Below are 21,715 nucleotides of genomic sequence, written 5' to 3' on the forward strand. Positions count from 1 at the left end.
ATCTTTTCACAAACATGCATACTCTGATCTCCCAGGCATGTGTGAGGACAGGAGAGCATACGTGGTCCTAGCTTATCTCGGGGAGGCTGATTGGTCTGATCGGTGACCAATTCATAGGGATCTGAAAGCAGAGGGATGCCCCCAGAACTAGCAGAGTGCCAACATGCATTGGGCAATGGTCACCTTACCTCTATGGGCAATGGCCCTCTAGCCTCTATGGGCAATGGTCCTCTAGCCTCTATGGGCAATGGTCCTCTTGCCTCTATGGGCAATGGTCCTCTAGCCTCTATGGGCAATGGTCCTCTTGCCTCTATGGGCAATGGTCCTCTTGCCTCTATGGGCAATGGTCCTCTAGCCTCTATGGGCAATGGTCCTCTAGCCTCTATGGGCAATGGTCCTCTAGCCTCTTTGGGCAATGGTCCTCTAGCCTCTATGGGCAATGGTCCTCTTGCCTCTATGGGCAATGGTCCTCTAGCCTCTATGGGTAATGGTCCTCTAGCCTCTATGGGCAATGGTTCTCTTGCCTCTATGGGCAATGGTCCTCTAGCCTCTATGGGCAGTGGTCCTCTAGCCTCTATGGGCAATGGTCCTCTAGCCTCTATGGGCAATGGTCCTCTTGCCTCTATGGGCAATGGTCCTCTAGCCTCTATGGGCAATGGTCCTCTAGCCTCTATGGGCAATGGTCCTCTTGCCTCTATGGGCAATGGTCCTCTAGCCTCTATGGGCAATGGTCCTCCTAGCCTCTATGGGCAATGGTCCTCCTAGCCTCTATGGGCAATGGTCCTCCTAGCCTCTATGGGCAATGGTCCTCTTAGTTTAATGTGCTTCACATACTGGGAGATCTTAGTGAGTGTCAGGCCTTCCATGACCATCATTAATCTCAATCTAGCAATATTGCAGATCACCTGACTTGCGTCCTTTTGTCATAGAGTGAACTGAGATTCCTGTGCACGCTTTTATCTGCTCATAACAGGCAAAGTGGTGAATATCGACCCCAACTCCTTGCGTAACTCAATGAGGCCGGGCTTTGAGGACACAATCCGCAGGTGTATACAGAGGTTCCTGTGTCACAGTGACGGTCAGCAGTGGACCTCCAAACGCCACTATCAGGAAGGTAAGTCCAGATCTATGCATGACTGTTTTATGATGAGGACCAGTCAGTGGAAAATGCTCTGTAAAATAGCAATACATGGTGTTTCTCCTCTACAGTTATTTTATATAGGTCATGTTATCAGAATTTCCCTCATACGGGTCAACTGCAGCATGGAAGCTAGTCAATTAATTCCAGAAATATCAGGAAAACTGTATATAGATGACCTGCTGCAGGTTACAGAGGAATTCTGCCTTAAAGTGCCCCTGCTTTTACCTAGCTTGTTAAGACTCTTAGACCCATCAGCCCCAGGAGCCCCTAAAATAATGCCAATTGTAGTAGTTACCAATTGGCCACTAAGCCAGATCCCGGTCATGCCCCCACAATCCCACACTGCAGTGTGAATGTCTCTTGCTGGGGTCGACGCTTTGCATTGTGGCATGCTGGTGTGAGGTGCGTCATTGAGCAAAGTTGTACCAAACTTGGTATAATTTTTGTGTTGCACCCTCACTTCTTTTTTGGGGGGGTCCATGGGGCAGACATGTTGACATTGGTAGTGAAACTTTATAGTACCCTACTGTTTTTGAGCCGTGCTATATTTGGGAAGTAGTGACAGGCTCACTTCAGCCTACAAATTGTATTTATTAGAAGGGAAACATGTTTTATGTTCTGCCGGACTCATTTCTGGTTATTTTGTACTGGTTTGGAATATTTTGATGTCACTTTTTTATAGTTTACATGCTTGCTTGCAAATTTGTTTTTATTCTTCTTCTTCCCGAGATACTCTAATTTTTTTTTTATCATTTTGCTTTCATGAGGTTTGTAAAACTATAACATGCACTATAAAGATATGTGAAAATCACAGGCTCCAAAACACAGTAAGGCCCCATTCGCATGTAGCGACTTACCTTTGCAGCGGCCCGGGATAGCGCGACTTTCGGGGCGACGGTAGCGCGACCTTCTCCGTCAGGCTCCATAGAAAAAAGCAAAATCCGCCGAAAAAAGGGTCCTGTAGAAGCGACTTGCGACCGCGACGAGCGACATGGAGCTAAGACAGCTCCATTGACTATCATTAGCCGGCGACTTCTCGCGATATCGCAGCTGAAATCGCGCGATAAGTCGCTACATGTGAATGGGGCCTAACTGCCCCTGAAAATGGTCTTCCAAAAGTATATACAAGGGGGGCAGCTCCTCAAAGTCAAGGGAAACTAAAAATCTGATGAGGGCAAAGCAAACAGAACCCCGATGAAGGAGGTTTGTCCTCAGAAACGCGTCAACTGAAGGAGGGTCAGCGCGCAGATGGCTTCGGCTTAGTACTAGCACTTCCTTTCCCTCGCCCTATTTTCGTGTATTCATCTCGATGGTCTCCTGAGATTATATCGCTTTCTGCTCGTTTTTGAAAGCTGGTTTGTAAGTACCTTTTTTCAGCTCTGGGTTTTATCCTTAATCCATTTTACACTATGGAGGCGCTCCTTTTTGCTTTGTCCTACTCCTATAATGAATTATACTGTGCTGGGTATTTAGGAATATAACCAGATATTACTTGTGCTCTGTCTTCTCTGGCTCTTACTGGTCCGGGTGTCTGAGGGTTGCCTTGTGGTCCTCTCATTGCAGCTTATGTCCACGGTCACTCGGAGACGCCGCTATACAGGTTCTCTCTGGCGGATGGCACCATGGTGACGGCGCAGACCAAAAGCAAGTTATTCCGCAACCCTGTCACGAATGATCCTCATGCCTTCGTCTCCACTCACTTCCTGCAGCGGTATGTTCTATATGATATCTGTACACGTAGCTGTCCTCAAAGAAGTTTTCAAGAAACTAGCTATATATGTTATACCTGGTCTCAGGGTCAGTTCTATCTTTGAGGGACTCTTATTGGTGGTGTCTCCTATCTTTAGTTTTCTTTTGTTGCATACATCATATCTAATGTGCAGTCACAATTTCCATCCATGTGCACCTTTGCCTTGCTAGCTATACATTGACTTGAGTGGCTGCCATGTTTTCTTTTTGTTTAATAAAGCCTCGCACACACATACCTGTCTTTTAAAGTGTTTTGTGGTTTCTTTTATTGGGTTATCTGGGGTAAAAGCTTAAGAATCAAGGTCTTCAGTGGAGGCTTCTATTGATTAACACACAAAGATGATGACTGATCCAAATTAAAGTATATTAAAACAATGGGAATACCACATTGGAGCTGTTTGACTCTATAACCCATTGATTGCTTTGTTAATTATAATGGGACAGATGGTTTTGGGGTTGAGGCTTGGGTGCTGGCAGTGTTTGGTGATGGAACGCCTATGTTTGGGTCCAATATTTCTGGCACCCAGTAATGTAAGACCTGGCTTTTTCAGGGGTCAGTGGTTTTAGTGTTGGGGTTAGTGGTTGGGTTTTAGGGGAAGGCTTTTCAGGGTTCAGTGGGTTTAGGGTTAGTGGTTGGGTTTTAGGGGAAGGCTTTTCATGGGTCAATGGGTTTAGAGTTAGTGGTTGGGTTTTATAGGGTGAGTGTTAGATTACATTTTAGGGTTAGGTTCAGCTTTTTTTTGTAGCCACGTTTTGAGTGACCCGATTCTTTTGTGTTGCATGTTTCAGAGAGCAAAATGGCTACCGACCTAATCCCAATCCAATGCCTCAAGGTCCCATGTCTCAAGGTCCTATGTCACAAGGTCCTATGTCTCAAGGTCCCATGTCACAAGGTGTGCGCCCTCCTCTGCCTCAGAATCCCAATCCCGCCAATGCCATGAATGTCTCACCCGTACAGGGTTTGCCGCCACAGAACAGGAACTACAGCATGGGAGAGCCCAACAACATGGGGCAAATGCCCGGCATGAGATACGGCCCTGCCGGCAACATGGGTCCATCACCACAGGCTCTGGGAATGCAGCAATCGCCGTATCAGAGCAACAACTATGGCATCAACATGAGCAGTCCGCCGCATGGCAGCCCCAACATGAGCAGCAACCAGCCTGGTCTTATGGTGTCTCCCAGGAATAGAGGGAGCCCCAAGATGGGATCCAGCCAGTTCTCCCCAATTCCAGGTATTTCATCAATGTGCGATAACGTTGCAATATCCTCTGAGAGAAGCATGCGTATATTTATTAATTCTGCCCCACTAAAGAGTTTACATAACTGCAGGGAGCTGTGCCCATAGAATGTAGTGGAGTTTTGTGAGGTCAAGGACCCTTCTGCATCATGATGAAAACAGACAAGCTGCTCCCCAGATAACATCCAAGTCTGAATGAAATGTGTCTTTGTGTACTTGTTAGTGCCACACCCCATGCAATTGAAAGCCTTGATGCTTGATCTGCAACTCTGCCTACTACATGTATACTAATCCTTACAACCCAAGATCCATCAACCTGGCTTGTTCCAACCTATAAATGCTGCTAGGTGTAGATCACCAAACTATGTTTTGTGCATCAGGGTGACCATATTGGTGGTGGTCAGCCAGCTGACACGCAGCCTGGCAGCAGCTATGTTTTTCTGTTGAATCCCTTCTATGTCATCCAAGCGAGAAGATGTCTCACTGATGGTCATCTGAAAGCAGATTTGCTGGACTCAATCTCACAAGCCATCGCTGCAATTTCTTTCAAGTAGAAGTGTTGCGTATGCTTCACTAACTTTGCAAGAAGACATCACTGACCTCTGTAGCTTCAGCCACTGTAGAGCAATTCATACTGAAGTTAACTGCTAGGTGACTTGTAAAGTTTGCAAGATGAACTGGACATGGAACACTACTTTAAGTCAGTGTGCCATGTTTGAGATTGCCAGCCAGGCCACTGTCGTTAAACTCCAGTGTCTTAACTACCTCCCGGCCAGCCGCTGTGTATACACGGCCTGCCGGGAGCTTCTTGGATGTAACTGGGCGTGTATACACGTCCTGTTACATCCGCCCGCTCAGGCGCGCCGTGCGGGAAATCCGGTGTGCGCGAGCGGGAAAGCGGTGTGAGCCCGGGACCAGCATAGTGCCTCTGTCACGGGATCAGAGGGAGCTCGGTCCCCTCTCCGCTGTCAGAATGCGGAAGTGTTGTATAAGACAATGAAACTGTCACACGTCGGCTCAATAGATCGGGAAGTGAGGGAACGCATACCGGCTCTCCATCACTTCTCGATCTATCCCTGCAGAGAGCCGTGACTGTCACTCACCACTCCCTGCATGGATCCCCCCCCTCACCTGTCCGATCCTCCAGCGCTGACTGGAGGAACGGACGGGGACGGGGCGGGTACAGCTGGCTCTGCCTCTAGATAGGCAGAGCCAGCTGTCACTCACGCAGCTGGGCGGATCCAGACAGTAATGTCGGGATCCGCTCCGGCTGCGGCGTCTCAGTATACCGCGAGCTGTAGCTCCCTATATACTGAGCCTAGGGTGACGGGAGGACGCTAGTTTGTGTCCTCCCGTTACCCTAAGGAGAACTATGGGGAAAAACACTGACCTCATAGTTCTCCTTTAACCTGTGTATTTATACAATGTCACAGAGTAAGCATTATCTTGCGAAAGAACATTCAATGAGTTGATAGTAATAGTGTTCCTTAACCCCTTCATGACTGAGCTTGTTTTTAGTTTCTGTTCGTAAATGACTGACACACTTTTGACATTTTTGCTGTGTGATTCTTCCACGTCAGTAATATACTTTCTTACAAAGTGCACCCACACATATTATATATTGTTTTTTAGAGGACAGATAGGGCTACATATTTATATCACATATGTGTGTCTAACGCCTCACTTAGGACAAATAAAATATAAAAAAAGAGAAAAAAAACGTTAAAAAAACACTTTTTTCCCAGTTTTGATTTGTAGTATTTTTTTACAACACCAGCACAGCTAAAAAAATGCAATAAATACACTTATTTATTTATCCCTTATTTTATTTTTACACATTTTTTTTTTTTAACTATGAGGTGAGTGAAAAGCCCCCCCCCCCCCTCATAGTTCTCCTTTAACAAAAAAAATATTGGACTGGCATGTCCCTTATCTGTTTCCTTTGTGTGCACATCTGGCTTTACGTCCTTATGTCTGTCTTGGTTGCACCTGATCTCTCTAAGCCTGGAATGGGTCGGTGCTGATTTATCATTTTCTGTCTTCTCACAGGCATGAACTCTCCAATGGGGTCGTCCGGGAACGCAGGAGAACGGAGTTTTTCGAGTAGCTCGCTCAGTGCCCTTCATGCAATAAGCGAAGGCGTTGGCAGTTCTCTTCTGTCGTCGTTGTCCTCGCCCGGTCAGAAGACGGAGAACGCTCCTAACGTGAACATGGCGCAGCAAGCTAAAATGGGAAACCCGGAGTGTAAGAGTCCGGCTGGGTTGTTCTGTGAACAGGGACAAGTGGAGAGTTCTGTGTGCCAGTCCAGCGGGAGGGAGCACCTGGCAGAGAAGGACAGTAAGGAGAATATTGTTGAAGGCCCCGACAGCCAGCGGGCACAAGTAGAAAGTAAAGGCCACAAGAAGCTCCTGCAGTTATTGACGTGTCCTACCGAGGAGCGAGGTCACAGTACTATGACCAACTCTTCCATGGACTCGGGCTGTAAAGATTCTTCCAGCAGCGTCACCAGCCCCTCCAGCGTGTCCTCCTCCACCGGGGTCAGCTCCACGTCCAATCTGCACGGCTCCATGCTGCAGGAGAAGCACCGCATCCTTCACAAGCTGTTACAGAACGGCAATTCGCCCGCCGAGGTCGCCAAGATCACCGCGGAAGCCACGGGCAAGGACAGTTTGCAGGAGTCTGCCGGCTCTGCCCCCGGCATGGAGCCGACAATTAAGCAGGAACAGATGAGCCCTAAGAAAAAGGAGAATGCGCTTTTGCGATACCTGCTGGACAAGGACGAGGGCAAGGATCAGATGACGAAGGACATCAAACCCAAAATAGAACCAATGGACAGCAAACTGGGCCAGTGCAGCAGTTCCTCTGTTCCCACCTCAAGCCAGGACAAGGAATTGAAGATAAAGAGCGAGCCCACCGAGGAGGTAATCACAAAAATCAGCCTTTCTCATGCTCGGATCTTCCCTTTAAAACCTTTCTGTTTTCAAGAGACCCTGTCACTGTGCCTTGAATGGGCAAATTGACAGAGTCTCTTTAACCCCCCCCCCCATCAGATGCACTTAAACTCACCTTTGCTGTGACTCCCCACCTCACCACTCTCTTATTCTCTTACAGCCACTGCAAAATTCCAAGTGCTTCTGGATCTGGGCTAGCATGTGACCTTCTCCCAGGATGCAGTGCTTTGGGCCTAGGGGCAGATAGCTAGGCTTGACTGCTGGCTCATGAGTAGTAGGACTTAGTCCTCGCATTATGACATTTTTGACGTAGGGGTGTGCAGATAAACCTGTAGAATCAGCAGTTCAAATGAGAGCCGAGGCCAAGAGGAAATTGTAGGCAGATGCTGACCTCCTTTCTGAAAATGCCACTCGCCTGACCTGTCTCTGGTTTTAATTCCTTAAAACACAGACCTTGAACAAGCATACGACGTGTGAAATTCTAAATTGCACATTAGTTGTCGGTCAGCTACCCCAAAAATCAGAGGGGGCACCCAGGGAGCTGGCATTTCCAGTAGATATCAGCATTGCTAGCCTGCATGTGTCTATTAGAACAGGTATCACCACCAAGACCTGCTTTGTCAGTGCAGTAGGTGCCCATAACATGACTCCACATGTAAGTGGCCTTATTCTGTGACCATTTATGACGCCGTCATCCAACCATTGCGGAAGTTCTCACTTGTAATGTGTTTTTGTCTTCTATTTGTATCTATCCTTCTACATTTTATCTTACAAGCTTGTTTTAACCTCCCTGGCGGTATGATTTTTTAATTGTTTTCATGTCATTTTTCGGTCTATTTTTTTTTCCGTCTTAGTCGTTTTTTTCTTTTTAATATACCGCCGGTTCCGCCCCCCCTGCGACGCGTACGCTCGCAAGGGACGGAACTCGGAAGCCGGCATCGGCCCGGAGAACACAGCGCCGCTCGAGGGACAAGGCAAGTAAATGCTATGCCGCTTTCCCGACTGTAGCTCTGGGTTACCGCTTATGGTATGGAAAAGTAACCCCGAGCTACCCTCGGGAATACCGCCAGGGAGGTTAGATCTACATCATGTTTTTCTGGAAGTGTTGGCCCTGATGATTGATTTATTACTTCACTTTCAGGTGACCGGCGACTTGGACAACTTGGACGCAATCCTCGGGGACCTCGCGGGCTCAGACTTCTATAAATGTCTTTTGTCAGGGATCATCTGACTGAATCGCGGCTTTATGATTATATACTCTGTGCTTTTGCAGGCATGAGGAGCCCTCAGAATGTTCAGGTGACTCGGCCTCCCTTCAATCGAGCCATGTCATTGGACAGCACTATGCCGGGTAACTCCACCCCTCCAGTTCGGAATGTTAATAATTTTCCAATGATGCCAAAGCAGGGCATGATGGGAAGTCCGAGGATGATGGATGGCCAGGATAGTTTTGTGATGCTAGGTACGAGCTCTCTTTTCACTTTGTACGATCTTTGCAGTCTTCCATAATGTGTAATTATCTGGAGTTTGTGTTTCTCTTATCTTGGTTGTAGCCTCTGATTCAGCTGCTTTTCACATAAACTGACACTAGGTGACGGCGCAGGTACTGGCATTGATTCCTGTATGGAGATTGTTGTGTGTTTTCTGAAGATCATGTGCTGAGGCTTGTCTCGCCATGTAGTAATCGCCTGTTGCCTTATGTCTGGTCAATGCAGGGAATGGAGCCAACAGGGGAATGGGCCAACACCCGGGCGGAGAGTGGGCCATGCAGAACTCTGCTGTGAACCGGATGGAGCCCTCCAACACAGGGCCGGTAGGGAGACAAGGGCCGGAATATAATGCTGCCATGCAGCGACCTGCCATGAACGCAAGTATGCCGGGACATCCGGGAAGATCCAACAGCATGCCAGGGAACCGGACGGTGCTACAGCAGCAGATGATACCAATGAGTATGTGTCTGAGATGTGTGTGTTGTGTAGGGTGACCTGGGTATTCCATAAAACACAGACCTGAGATATTTGTCTTTAACATACCTAACATGTGAAGGCAGCAATGTTTGTTTCTCTACGGTCCATTGAGAGTCATAGCCTGATCATAATGAGGAACCTCGGGTTATACTGCCACCTAAAGGAGAAACGGACTCTAAGCATGGAGATGATTGAAGGCCAGCCCTCTGGAGGCTATAAACCCCTTCCACCTTAGATTTGAAGGCCAGCCCTCTGGAGGCTATAAACCCCTTCCACCTTAGATTTGAAGGCCAGCCCTCTGGAGGCTATAAACCCCTTCCACCTTAGATTTGAAGGCCAGCCCTCTGGAGGCTATAAGCCCCTTCCACCTTAGGTCTACTCAGTTTTGTTTAATGTCCTTAGGAGAGTGGATGGCTCCTCTATTTCTGTGTTTTGAATTGGGAAGATTTTCTTCCCACCATCTACTGGTACATTCAGGCCGGATATTGGAAGTCTTGGAAGCCTCTTCAGTTGGCCAAAGAGCATGGATTTTCCCAGTTGATGAAGTATACTGGTGTTGTCTCTGTGGTGGTGCGTGTGACAACCTGTCGGGTCAGGCCAGTTTATATGCGGAGTTATCGTGTCCAGAGCTATGACCGTTCTCCTGCCACCGTCTCTGAAGACTCACTTCTTGTGAGTGCCTTGCAGACACTATGTTGTGTCCAAACGGCCATTTTACAACGAGTGGAAACTCTCAGACCAAGAACTCCTTCACCCTAAACAGTCCATGGCGCTCTATCTCCTTGTCTGGAAACGGTCTACTTCGCTAGTCAACCCACCTGTGTCTGGCATTAATAAAGCTTTGTTCATGGCAGACACAGGACAGGTGGCATTACCAGAGCGTGTTTGGTGCCTTTCAACCCTTCATCACTTCCATACTCATTCCAAGACTTTGGCTGACTGGTCCAGATCCCTGAGCAGGGACCTGGCGTCTGCTGGTGTTGACCCTCGATGTATTGATTGCGTTGACCATATCATTGTCGCCTTCGATTATGTGTGACGCGTGGATGGGTGCTAACCAGATTATGTCTTGGTCCGCAAGTCACCGGTAACCAAATTATGTCTTGGTCCGCAAGTCACCGGTAACCAGATTATGTCTTGGTCTTGGTCGGCAAGACACTCTGGTTTAACTGCTGGTCGGGTCAGCGGAGCAACAGTGTAAGAAGGTCTTGTTACGGCTATAAGGGGACCTTATAAAAAACCTGCGGTCAATATGTCTCCCTCCGCAGATGCTATTTGTAGTCAAAAAGGTTCTCCAAGCGGCTTTTAAAGGAGAACTATGGGGTCAGGGCTTTTCCCCATAGTTCTCCTTAGGGTAACGGGAGGATACAAACTAGCGTCCTACCGTCACCCAAAGCTCTTTTCACTTTGTATACTGTATGCTCGCGGTATACTGAGATGCCGCATCCGGGACGTATCCCGACATTACTGTCTGGATCCTCCCAGCTGCGGGATTGACAGCTTGCTCTGCCTATCTAGAGTCAGCTGTACCCGCCCCCTCCCCCGTACGTTCCGCCAGTCAGCGCTGGAGGATCGGAGGGGGGGAATCCCTGCAGTGAGACGTGAGTGACAGTCACGGCTCTCTGCAGGGACATGATCGAGAAGTGAGCGAGCGCCGGTATGTGTTCTCTCACTTCCCGATCTACTGAGCCGACCTGTGACCGTTTCAGTGTCACGGGTCGGCTCAGATTATGAGGCTGAGTGAAAATCACTCCCCCTCATAATTCTCCTTTTTAATGCACTTTTTTGTTTCCTTTTTTAATTTTTTTCCTGTTGGGCGGGCTCACCTGTGTTGTTTGAGTGTCCCCGCCCCTCGGTTTAGACTGCCTTTGATCATCCCTAGGTTGCTTATTATCATCAAGACGTCTTCTACAATAGGCAGTCAATAAAATATGGTTTTTGTACTCCATGTAAAATCCTTTTCTCGCAGTCCATTGAGGGACACGGCTCCGTCCCTCGTGGTATTGTTCCCTCTTTGGACTGCTTCCTACAACAGATCAGGTGAGAGGGGTTATATTTGCAAGGGGCTGGCCTTGGGTTTTCTATGTGCCCTAGTGTCCATTTCTCCTGTAGGTGGTAGTATATCTCTAGGTTGTGCATCACGAGAAGTGAGCGAGCGCCGGTATGTGTTCTCTCACTTCCCGATCTACTGAGCCGACCTGTGACCGTTTCAGTGTCACGGGTCGGCTCAGATTATGAGGCTGAGTGAAAATCACTCCCCCTCATAATTCTCCTTTTTAATGCACTTTTTTGTTTCCTTTTTTAATTTTTTTCCTGTTGGGCGGGCTCACCTGTGTTGTTTGAGTGTCCCCGCCCCTCGGTTTAGACTGCCTTTGATCATCCCTAGGTTGCTTATTATCATCAAGACGTCTTCTACAATAGGCAGTCAATAAAATATGGTTTTTGTACTCCATGTAAAATCCTTTTCTCGCAGTCCATTGAGGGACACGGCTCCGTCCCTCGTGGTATTGTTCCCTCTTTGGACTGCTTCCTACAACAGATCAGGTGAGAGGGGTTATATTTGCAAGGGGCTGGCCTTGGGTTTTCTATGTGCCCTAGTGTCCATTTCTCCTGTAGGTGGTAGTATATCTCTAGGTTGTGCATCATCATCTAGCCGTGTCCCTCAATGGACTTTTCCTTTTCCATTGGTTACAAAAAAATCCTAACCTCTTAACTAGCTTCACCTTAGCTCATCAGCACAGCTGGTTAGAAAATTCAACAGAAGGTCCCCTGTGACCCCCCGCTGCTTAACCACCCAGACAAAGCGGATGCCCATTGTATAATTGGTGACCAGAACACAGGACTAAGAGAAAGGTTTTTCATTATAAATGAATCTAACATTGACAGGTTCTCTTTAAACACCCACGTACATTCACCTTTTGCTCCGCTCCTCTGCGGCTCTGTTCTTTAGCCGTGGACCTATGCAGTCTTCATGCCTGAGCTTGCACAAGGTCAATGACCTCCCCACCCTCACGAGACTGCGTTTGGGCCTGCCGATTTTGGTGGCTCAGGCCAGAGCGCAGCATACTGGGAGGTAGGAGAGGTCCAATGATCTTCCATTCCCGGACCCACCAGGTATTCCTATATTTGGGTGAGGATGAGCTTTCGAGAGAAATTGTCGTTTTGCCCCAAATGGGTAAAGTGACGGAGTGTATGTACGAGCATGTCGTGTTGCACATGAATTGGTGAACCAGATCCTGGAAAATAATGGAGGTATGGGATGGCTCCTATGGATTGCCAGGATCTTTAGTGTTATTGCATGTACAATAAGAAGACAAAAGGTGATACAAATGAATATAATAGAGGAATAAAGTCCTTTAAGAAGGTTTACAAAGTATATTAAAGAATGAGAACTAGATTGATGATGCTCCCAAGTTTTTAATATACCAAGTCCTTTTGCTTTTTAGGGCCTAATGACATGCCAATGGGAATGGGATCTAGCCCTTATGGTCAGCAAGCACCTTCGAACCCCGGGGGCTCCTGGCCAGAGAGTATGATGGCCATGGATCAGGGGCCGAATGGACCTCAGAACAGGTAAGATGTGTTCCCGGGAATAGCGATTCTAGCGGGAGCCATGTAAGTCTGTCAGGGCTTGTACTGACCACACCGTGACTTCATGATGTCTTGTCATTTCACAGAATGTCTGGGCCGCCTTCGTCTTCCAGGCAACATGGACGGACCACTCTGGATGATCTCCTCTGTCCTCCGTCAACTTTAGAGGGGCAGACCGACGAGATCGCCCTCCTGGACCAACTGCACACCCTTCTGAGCAATACAGATCCCACAGGGCTGGAGGAAATAGATCGGGCCCTAGGGATCCCTGAGCTTGTCAACCAGGTATTTGAGTGTAGGACCAGCTCCCCAAATCATTGTTTGTAGTCTCTAGATAAATGAGAGGTACCCCTATTTCAGGCTCTAAAGGAGAACTATGAGGCGAGTGAAAATCACTCAGTCTCATAGTTCTAGCCGCTGTGACAATGAAACTGTCACAGGTCGGCTCAATAGATCGGGAGGTGACCGAACACATGCCATCGCTCGCTCACTTCTCGATCTATCCGTGTAGAGAGCCGTGACTGTCACTCGCGGCTCCCTGCAGGGATTCCCCCCTCCCTTGTCCGATCCTCCAGCGCTGACTGGCGGAACGGACGGCGGAGGGGGCGGGTACAGCTGGCTCTGCCTCTACATAGGCAGAGCCAGCTGTCACTCACGCAGCTGGGCGGATCTCGACAGTAATGTCGGGATCCATCCCAGTGTCTCATTATACCGCCAGCTGTAGCTCCCTATATACTGAGCTTTGGGTGACGGGAGGACGCTAGTTTGTGTCCTCCCGTTACCCTTAGGAGAACTATGGGGAAAAGTCCTGACCCCATAGTTCTCCTTTTTACTGTTAAATAAGTCAATACCTGCAGCAAATATCCCAGGTCAGATATCCAGAGCATGCACCTTTTGAAATAAGCAAATGGCAGCTTCCATATTGCTATTCTGGGGGGTTCTTTGTAAATGAAATCTCATTTGCTGAGAAAAGACCAATCTTTCATACGGTAGATCCTTAGCTGCTTCCATTCTGTGGTTACACAGAAATACTGTATGATGAGCTTTATAACTGCGGAGGTGTATGCGAGGGGGAAGTCTCATAAGGCAAGTGGATGGGGGACCAGTCACGGTAATTGCAATATTGGATCTGATGGGACCATCTATTTCACGGTTGTAGATTCAACAGCCCAATTGTAGCTCGAGTGGCCTGCTTTCTAGGTGCGCTGGGGAAGATGAGACACTGCCTATCTCCTGTGCTGATACCTGGAAGTTGTGTTACTCTGATCTGCCAATGTTTCTTTATATGTGAACACAAGTTGACTAAAACTTCCCTCTCTCTGTTTCCTAACACAGGGCCAGACTCTAGACTCCCAACCAGATAGCTTCCAGCCGCAAGACTCCCCGGTGCTGATGGATCAGAAGCCCCCAATGTACGGACAGCCGTATGCAGGACAGGGGTCCGCCATGCAGGCCGGGGGCTTCAATAGTATGCAGGGCCAGCACCCTCAATTCAACTCTATGATGGGACAGATGGGCCAGCAGCAAGGAAATTTCCAAATGCAAGGAATGCACCCCAGAGCCACCCTTATGAGGCCCCGGACCAACATCCCCAAACAGCTGAGGATGCAGCTACAGCAGAGGCTCCAAGGCCAGCAGGTGAGGGAGCGCGTTTCATGACTGCAGCGCAGCACGCAACATCATTCATCACTTTACTAGTCGCAGCTGTATGGAACACGGTGTATCGGCATTTCCCGTTTACATCAGTAGTGTTCCACCAACAGCTAAAATCTGGAGGGAAATGCATGCAGACACGATGTGTTATTTACTAGAGAACTGCTTTTATGTTTGCTTGGTAGTTGTAAAGTATTTCTCTTTATTCCCTCCTTATACCTCTAAGCCCTTCCTATGCCATGGACGTCTCCTTCAAGAGATGTAGTGTTTAATCCAGGCACCGTCTTCCCCACTGCGGCTCATAGTTGTAGATATGTGCGTTCCTTGTAGTGGCCCATCGGCATTATCTAATGTAGGGATGCACCGATATATCGGCACCGATAAGTGCAATTTTTGTGCCGATACATCTGTGCATCCGTGATTTCTTTCCTCCCTGCTTGGCGCTGCTCTATGTCTCAGCGGGGAGGAGAGAAAGTGTGACAGCCAGCCGAGCGCTGCGGAAGGGGAGCGCTGCGAGTGGCCGGCGTCTCTCCTCCCCGCACAACTCAGCCTCCTATCACAGTCCGGCAGAGCGGTGTGTGGGCGGAGACGGCGCTTTCACAGGAGGCTGAGCTCTGCTCCCCGCACCGCTCGCCCAGCCTCCTGTGACAGCGTATCAGAGAGGAGAGCGGGTACAAGTAGTCAGGGATCGCTGAGTGTTTGTAGATAATTGAGGACATGGTATGGTTACTATAGCCCCAATTATGAATGAATGGGAAGTGATCTATATCAGTGGTCAATGTTCATTCATAGCTGTAGTTATAGTAACCATACTCTGTCCTCATGTTATCAATGATCAGGAACACTCAGCATAGAGGATTCCTGTTTATTCATAACAGGGTACAGAAAAAAAGATTGAGGTCTCTGGGAACTTTGTGTCCTCAATCTCTTTTTCTATTTTAAAAGGGAAATATCAGGGGGTCTGTTTAAATTTTTTTTTATTTCGGTGCACCTCTCATCTAATGTCTAGATAGTGACATCTGCCAGACAGTAGAGAGAACCTGTCACCTTACATCTGTCACATTAGCTCAGCACTAATCACTAATAGCTGGGGATCATAGCAGGCCGGGGTGGGAAACCTAGCTGAAGCCCCAATGTCATCTGTAAATAGCAGCTCCAGTCACATGGTCTGAAGTGGTGTCCGCAAGGTCTGAAGAATGCTGGATAACATGGGATGGCAATTGCTCACATCCATTCCTAACTAGCAAAAGAAAATGTGCGCATGGCCAGGGCTGTACGGTTTATGTTCACATTAGTGTCCTCTTATCTGGGCTCCCTTCACTCCATATGGGCATGCCTTGTCCTCGGTCAGGCAGAGTGCCCCTTTATACTTTCTCACATCTACACATTGAGGAATGCGTCTGTATGGGATTGTATTGCTATTATTAGACAAGTGATAATCCGCCATTCTGCTACTCCGCAGTTCCTGAACCAAAGTAGACAAGCACTTGAGATGAAGGTGGAAGGTATGAACGCGGGCGGCGCTGGGGTGATGCGGCCTGTGATGCAGACGCCTGTACAGTCCCAGGTAAGTTGCGGCCTTTACTCTGTACTCTCGTAGAGGGTCACACTTTGTCCTACTACTAAAGCACTGCTATTGGTGTGATCCACAGAAGACGGATATGTCACTCGCAATGTAATTACTTCTGCTGAGTATTATCTAGGGACGCACCGATACCGGTATTTTGGTGCCGAGTACCGATAATTTTTTTCCGGTACTCGCCGATAGCAATTACCGGGTACCAGAAGTCCCATTCAGGAAGCCGGGTGGCGTGTAATGACTCGCCACCTGGCTTCCTGATTAGCCGGGCAGCATGTAAAGACTCGCCACCCGGCTTCCCGACTAACAAGAAAGCCGTCCCATACGAATCCCCATAATAATAATCATACGATCCAGCACATGTCTCTGCAGTGCGGATCTCTGTCCCGTCTCACCTCGGCATGTCCAGCCTGTCACCCCCGGGGCCTCTCCCGCCAGGAGCGGCCTTCCTCCGGTACCCAGCCGGAGCCGTCTTGCTGGCCAATCATGGAGGCCGGGCGTCGTGTAATGACGCGCCGCCCTGCTTTCCGGGAGGCCGGCTCCATGCTCCCTCGTCATCTCATGACGAATCCGGCCAATCAGAATGCCGGGTGCTGCGTCATTACACGGCGCCCGGCTTCCTGATTGGCCAGCTTCCCGACCAATCGGGAAACCTGAGTGACCAAGTGACGAGAAAGCATGGAGCCGCTTCCTGGCCAATCAGAAAACTGGGCGGCGTGTAATGACGCGCTGCCCGGCTTCCTGATACAGGAAGTACTGGTGCTAGGCATCGGAGCATTTGGGTGAGTATTGGTATCGGTGCATCCCTAGTATTATCTTTCTGGAATCTTATACTAGTTTGCTTTTGGAGTTTTCCTTTATAACGTTCTGAACCTCCCGGTTGGCCGACGCAATCCTGCTGCCCCCCAGAATCCAATGTTATTTGTGTTCGCCTTTCCCGTAGTGTCTTCTGTGTATTAGAGGAGACGGAAAGGCTCGTTGTACACAGATGGAGGTTTTAATATGCAGCCCGGCTGATTGTATATTTTATCAGTATTAGCGCCGACGCCTCTTGTTTTACAGCAGGGCTTCCTGAATGCTCAAATGGTTGCTCAGCGGAACCGAGAGCTCCTCAGCCACCAGATCCGCCAGCAGAGGATGGCCATCATAATGCAACAGGGGCAGGCGCAGGGGTTCAGCCCTCCTCCCAATGTGACTGCTTCTGCCAGTATGGAGAACCCCATGGCTGGACCTCCCATGCCTCAGGCTCCTCCCCAGCAGTTCTCCTACCCACTTAATTATGGTAAGTGTCTCTCAGCCCATTCCAAGCTGGTAATGTTTGTAATTTTGAGTCGTCTTCTGATGTCTTTCCTCAATCCCCCTGTAGCTTCTTTATGTCCTTATGAATATATTCTGCTTTCCAGGAATGAGTCAGCAAGCTGATCCCACCTTCGGAAGGGTTTCCAGTCCCCCCCAACCCATGATGTCATCTCGTATGCCTCCTTCCCAGAATCCCCACCCTCAGCCGACACAGATGTACCAGTCACCCGACATGAAGGGCTGGCCATCAGGAACTATAGCGAGACCCAGGTAATAGCTCTCATCATGCCCAAGCACTGCGCCCCATTTCCTCAGTCCAGGGTTATTGGCAGTTTATGGTGATGAATCCCCTTTGCTGATGGTACCCATTGTGTCGTTGCAGCTCGTTCCCGCAGCAGTACAGCCACCAGGGCAATCCCGCCACTTACAACATGATGCACATGAGCAGTAATGGTAACCACATGGGCCAAATGGCTATGAACTCCTTGCCCATGTCGGGCATGCCGATGGGACCGGACCAGGTGACTGCAATTTTATACTACCAGGACTAATCTGGCTGTACGACACTCGTCCTTCCTAACACCCTTCCTCTTCCTATCTCTTCCTCTGTCCTTCTTACAACTCTTTGGGGTCAATTCACTAGACCAGGGGCGCCCACAATTGTTCGTTCGGAGATCTACTTTTCAAATGACGAGCTCAATGAGATAACGAAAAAACACCTGCATTCGGGGGGGGGGCGGGGGGAGCATGGCGGTGCATTGAATTGCAATGGCACCGCAGCCACGCCCCTCACCCGCAATGTGATCACCCGCACCCGGAACGCAGGCACACTAGTGCGATCACCCAGAGCGCAGGAACACCCGCACCCGGAACGAAGGCACACAGTGCAATCACCCGCACCCGGAACGCAGGCACACAGTGCAATCACCCGCACCCGGAACGCAGGCACACTCCAGTGCGATCTGCAAAAAAGCTGCAAGCACTTTTTTTGCAGATTGCACTAGACCGGAATGCAGGCAGGCGATCGCACTGTGGGCGGTGGGCGTGGCTGCAGTGCCATTGACTTCAATACACCCCCCCGCCCCTGAATGCAGGGAGTCGGCCGGCTTGCATTCCAGTGCGTTCTAGAGGCGCCGGCGTCCTGTCCTCCCGCCGTGCTCGTGTGGCCGACGTTACACACAGGGAGAGGTGTCCCGCCGCTTTCCGTCTGCCGCGTCTAAAACATTTTAGATCGCTTTGCGATCGACTGGTAGATCGCGATCGACCTAATGGGCACCCCTGCATTAAAGGAGAACTATGAGATAAGTGATTTCCACTCACCTCATAGTTCTAGCCGACCTGTGACAATGAGACTGTCACAGGTCGGCTCAGTAGATCGGGAGGTGAGCGAACACATACCGGCGTTCGCTCACCTCTCGATCCTGTCACGGCTCTCTGCCGTGACAGGGGGAGGGGCTGGATTCCCCCCTCCCCGCTCCGATCTGCCAACGCTGACTGGTAGAATGGATGGGGAGGGGGCGGGTACAGCTGTCTCTGCCTCTAGATTGGCAGAGCCAGCTGTCACTCACGCAGCTGGGCGGATCCCGTCATCTACGCCGGGATCCGCTCCGGCTGCGGCGTCTCAGTATACCGCGAGCTGTAGCTCCCTATATACTGAGCTTAGGGTAACGGGAGGACGCTAGTTTGTGTCCTCCCGTCACCCTAAGGAGAACTATGGGGAAAAGCCCTAACCCCATAGTTCTCCTTTTCAGCTTTGTGTTTTCAGTCCACTTGCTGCATCTGTCGCCTGCATGTTATTTTGTTGCCTGTTCACTTCACTAAAAGCAGCGTGGACTTCCTATCCTCCAGGTGTATGTCCTGCCAGAATGTGCTTTTTACTTTTTAAGCATTGGAACCCCCGGTCATGGTTAACTGCTGTCCGGGGCTCTGTTAGGGGGGGCGGGGTTCCCCTCACTTCCTGTTTTGCCGGGTTTTTTTTATCCCCAGACAGGAAGTGAGAGGGACTCCCCAACACCCAGAGTTCCACTAACTTGCTGTCTGAAGTTTTACATTGTTTTGTAATTCTCTATCTCCGTTCCTTTTTATTGATTTTTGTTATTTGTTGCCTCTCCCCTTTTTTTGTAGAAGTACTGCTGACGTTGCGCGGCCGCCGCGGAGGAAAGTGTGCGCTATAGAGGAGACATTTCTATTCAAAAAAAATAAATACAAATATTCTATTTCTGCAGCAAGTTGCGTCTTGCTTTGGCCTTACCAAGGACACCAGTTCTGTTTTTCTTCCTGTCTCGGGAGGAGGGCCTGCCGGAGAAAGCTGGGCCCGGACTTTTCGGGGGCGTCGGGAACACTCGACGTAGTGCGTCCGCGGGACAGACAACGGTCGCCGGCTGTATTTTGGTGCTCAGAGACGCACGATGTGAATCCGGGTGGTTAGCGTTTTCATCCATAAGCTGGTCTGACGCTTTGTTTAGGCGACTTGGGAAACCTTTTTTTTTTTTTTGTTGTTTTTTTTCTCTATCTTTATCCCAAAGCACCTAAAAAAAAAACATTTCTAAGTGAAACCTTAAGATGAAAGTTTGCTTCTTTTTTACCTTGTGATCAGAGTAGTATTGAGCCTGGAATTTTCCGGCTTCATTGTCTGAGAATGAGATTGCAATAGCCCCCCCTTTCCCCCCCATTCTGTATAAATAGCACGAGCAGGCATTGAGCTTGTCTAGCCCCTTCCTCTTCACCACAGTGTAAACTTTTTGTACATATGATCTTTATTAATGTATATGATTTTTTTTTTTTCCTCCCTAGGTCAGTGTTTCTGGGTTTTTTGTATTTTTCTCAGAGCTTTTAAAGCTGTTATATTTAACCCCGTGCCCGCCATGGGTTGACAGCAACTTCTTTTTATGTCTGACAATAGATTGGTCAATTCCTGTGGGGGAGGGGCTTGGGGGTCTAATAATGATCGCTCTCCTTATTCCTCGATCCGAGGAAGTCGTGACCCTCGCGGGTTTGTGTGGTTTTTTTTTTTGGCATTTTTTTTTTTTTTTTTTTAGTGTCGCTACAGCAGGACCCTTTTATGGAGCGGATTTTGCCGCGATTCAAATGCTTTCAATGCAAGCATTTGCGCCATATCGCGCGGCAAATCTCGCGATATCACGCAAAATGCAAATCGCGCGGCAAACGCGCGATTTGCATATCGCGGAGTGTGAATGGGGCCTTAAGAGGCCCCCATTACAGCTCCCTCTGAGCTAAGATTCCCGGCTCCCTTTTAGGGTGAAAACACACTGATACGGCGCCATTACTTATGAATGGCGCCCCGACTTACTAAGGTAACGCACCCGCGCTACAGCACACCACAGCCAACAAAAAACACTACTGTGCGTTGTGGTGTGCTGTGTTGCCAGGAATGGTGCTTGTCGTTGTAATTTTGGAGGTCTTGGTGCACTGCCGGCCCGTTCCGGCTGCCTTAACGTAGGACACGTTGGCGCGCACAAAGTGCAGTAACGTATGCGCGTTAAAGCGGCGCAGCGGGGCACCGACATCTACATGGCCCCTTAGACTCATCAATGTAGAGATATTTCACGAGGGTTAGCACAGATATCACCCGGTGTTCTGAAATGTTTAAATATAGCAATATCTGCGTGTTGTGACATCTCCGCTTTGTTCTCGTTGCTCCGGTTTGACTGAATGTTCATCTCTTTTCCTGAGTCCTTTCCAGTGTCGGCGTTTGATGGGCCGCTCATGTCATGAGCCGATGAACTCTGCGGAGGATAAGTACAGATAATTCTTCATGGAAAAGATAAACGCGCCATCAACTATCAATTCAAGATGAATTGCCCGTCCCCGTTCCCGGTTTCCCCCGTTATCCTCCGTAGTGGAATCTTATTGGCTGGAGTCGTCACCTGATTGCAGAAATTTAGCCCTCTGCCCTTTTGTATGCATACAGACTGAAGGACAGTTGCATTACCGCCCCTCCCCCCACACCCCGTTCCAAGAATGCTGTGTGTAATATTTCAGGATTCATTGTTTTGTGTTCCTGGTTAGTTTTCCATGTCCCTCTTTCTATGAAATGATACCGGAGTTCATTTTTGTATTTCCCCAAAATCCCCCCCCCCGTCCCCCACACACACTGCCTTGTGGCGAGTTCAGTCTTAGGTTTAGCGCCCAATGGTGTTTTAGATGTGGTTTGTAGCCAATAGGGAGCCGGGATGAGACCATCTGTATTAATGTCTCTCAATGTGTCATTTTGGGGACCCGCAATGCAGGTAGCGGTGCAGCCAATGGGGGAAGAGAAGAGGAAGTGTGCGGTTTTGGAAGTCCATTATAATCCGCTCCGTCCGCAGAACCTTCTCCATGTGGAATTATCTGTACTTGCCGCCCTTCGGTTCTGCCGCCTCCTATTTGGCGTGCCCCCGGAACGTGGAATTCAGATCTGTTACTTTCCCCGCTTCCCTAACAAACTTCTTTCTGCTTTTCCAAAGTTAACGAAATGAATGTTACTTTTGTGCTGCTTAGTATACACGGAATGTAAGAACGGCGCAGTGGGCGGCCCATTGCAGT

At 49.1% G+C, this 21,715-nt stretch overlaps 1 protein-coding gene across 1 annotated transcript in view; it reads left to right on the forward strand.

Annotated features, from left to right (window-relative positions):
* NCOA3 (nuclear receptor coactivator 3) overlaps positions 1–19,359 on the forward strand; it is a 38,532-nt gene extending 19,173 nt beyond the window's left edge. Inside the window, 16 exon segments of the mRNA XM_018569039.1 lie at positions 974–1,114; positions 2,705–2,852; positions 3,680–3,723; positions 3,784–4,125; positions 6,180–7,051; positions 8,223–8,298; positions 8,301–8,543; positions 8,797–9,030; positions 12,495–12,621; positions 12,753–12,924; positions 13,975–14,277; positions 15,755–15,859; positions 16,934–17,153; positions 17,275–17,440; positions 17,553–17,691; positions 19,295–19,359. Coding sequence (XP_018424541.1) covers positions 974–1,114; positions 2,705–2,852; positions 3,680–3,723; positions 3,784–4,125; positions 6,180–7,051; positions 8,223–8,298; positions 8,301–8,543; positions 8,797–9,030; positions 12,495–12,621; positions 12,753–12,924; positions 13,975–14,277; positions 15,755–15,859; positions 16,934–17,153; positions 17,275–17,440; positions 17,553–17,691; positions 19,295–19,306 — 3,344 coding nt within the window. The 3' untranslated portion in view covers positions 19,307–19,359.
* Positions 19,360–21,715: the final 2,356 nt, after the last annotated feature.

This window comes from Nanorana parkeri, unplaced genomic scaffold (assembly GCF_000935625.1).
Source record: "Nanorana parkeri isolate BGI_ZX_2015 unplaced genomic scaffold, ASM93562v1 scaffold1279, whole genome shotgun sequence".
Classification (NCBI taxonomy): domain Eukaryota; kingdom Metazoa; phylum Chordata; class Amphibia; order Anura; family Dicroglossidae; genus Nanorana; species Nanorana parkeri.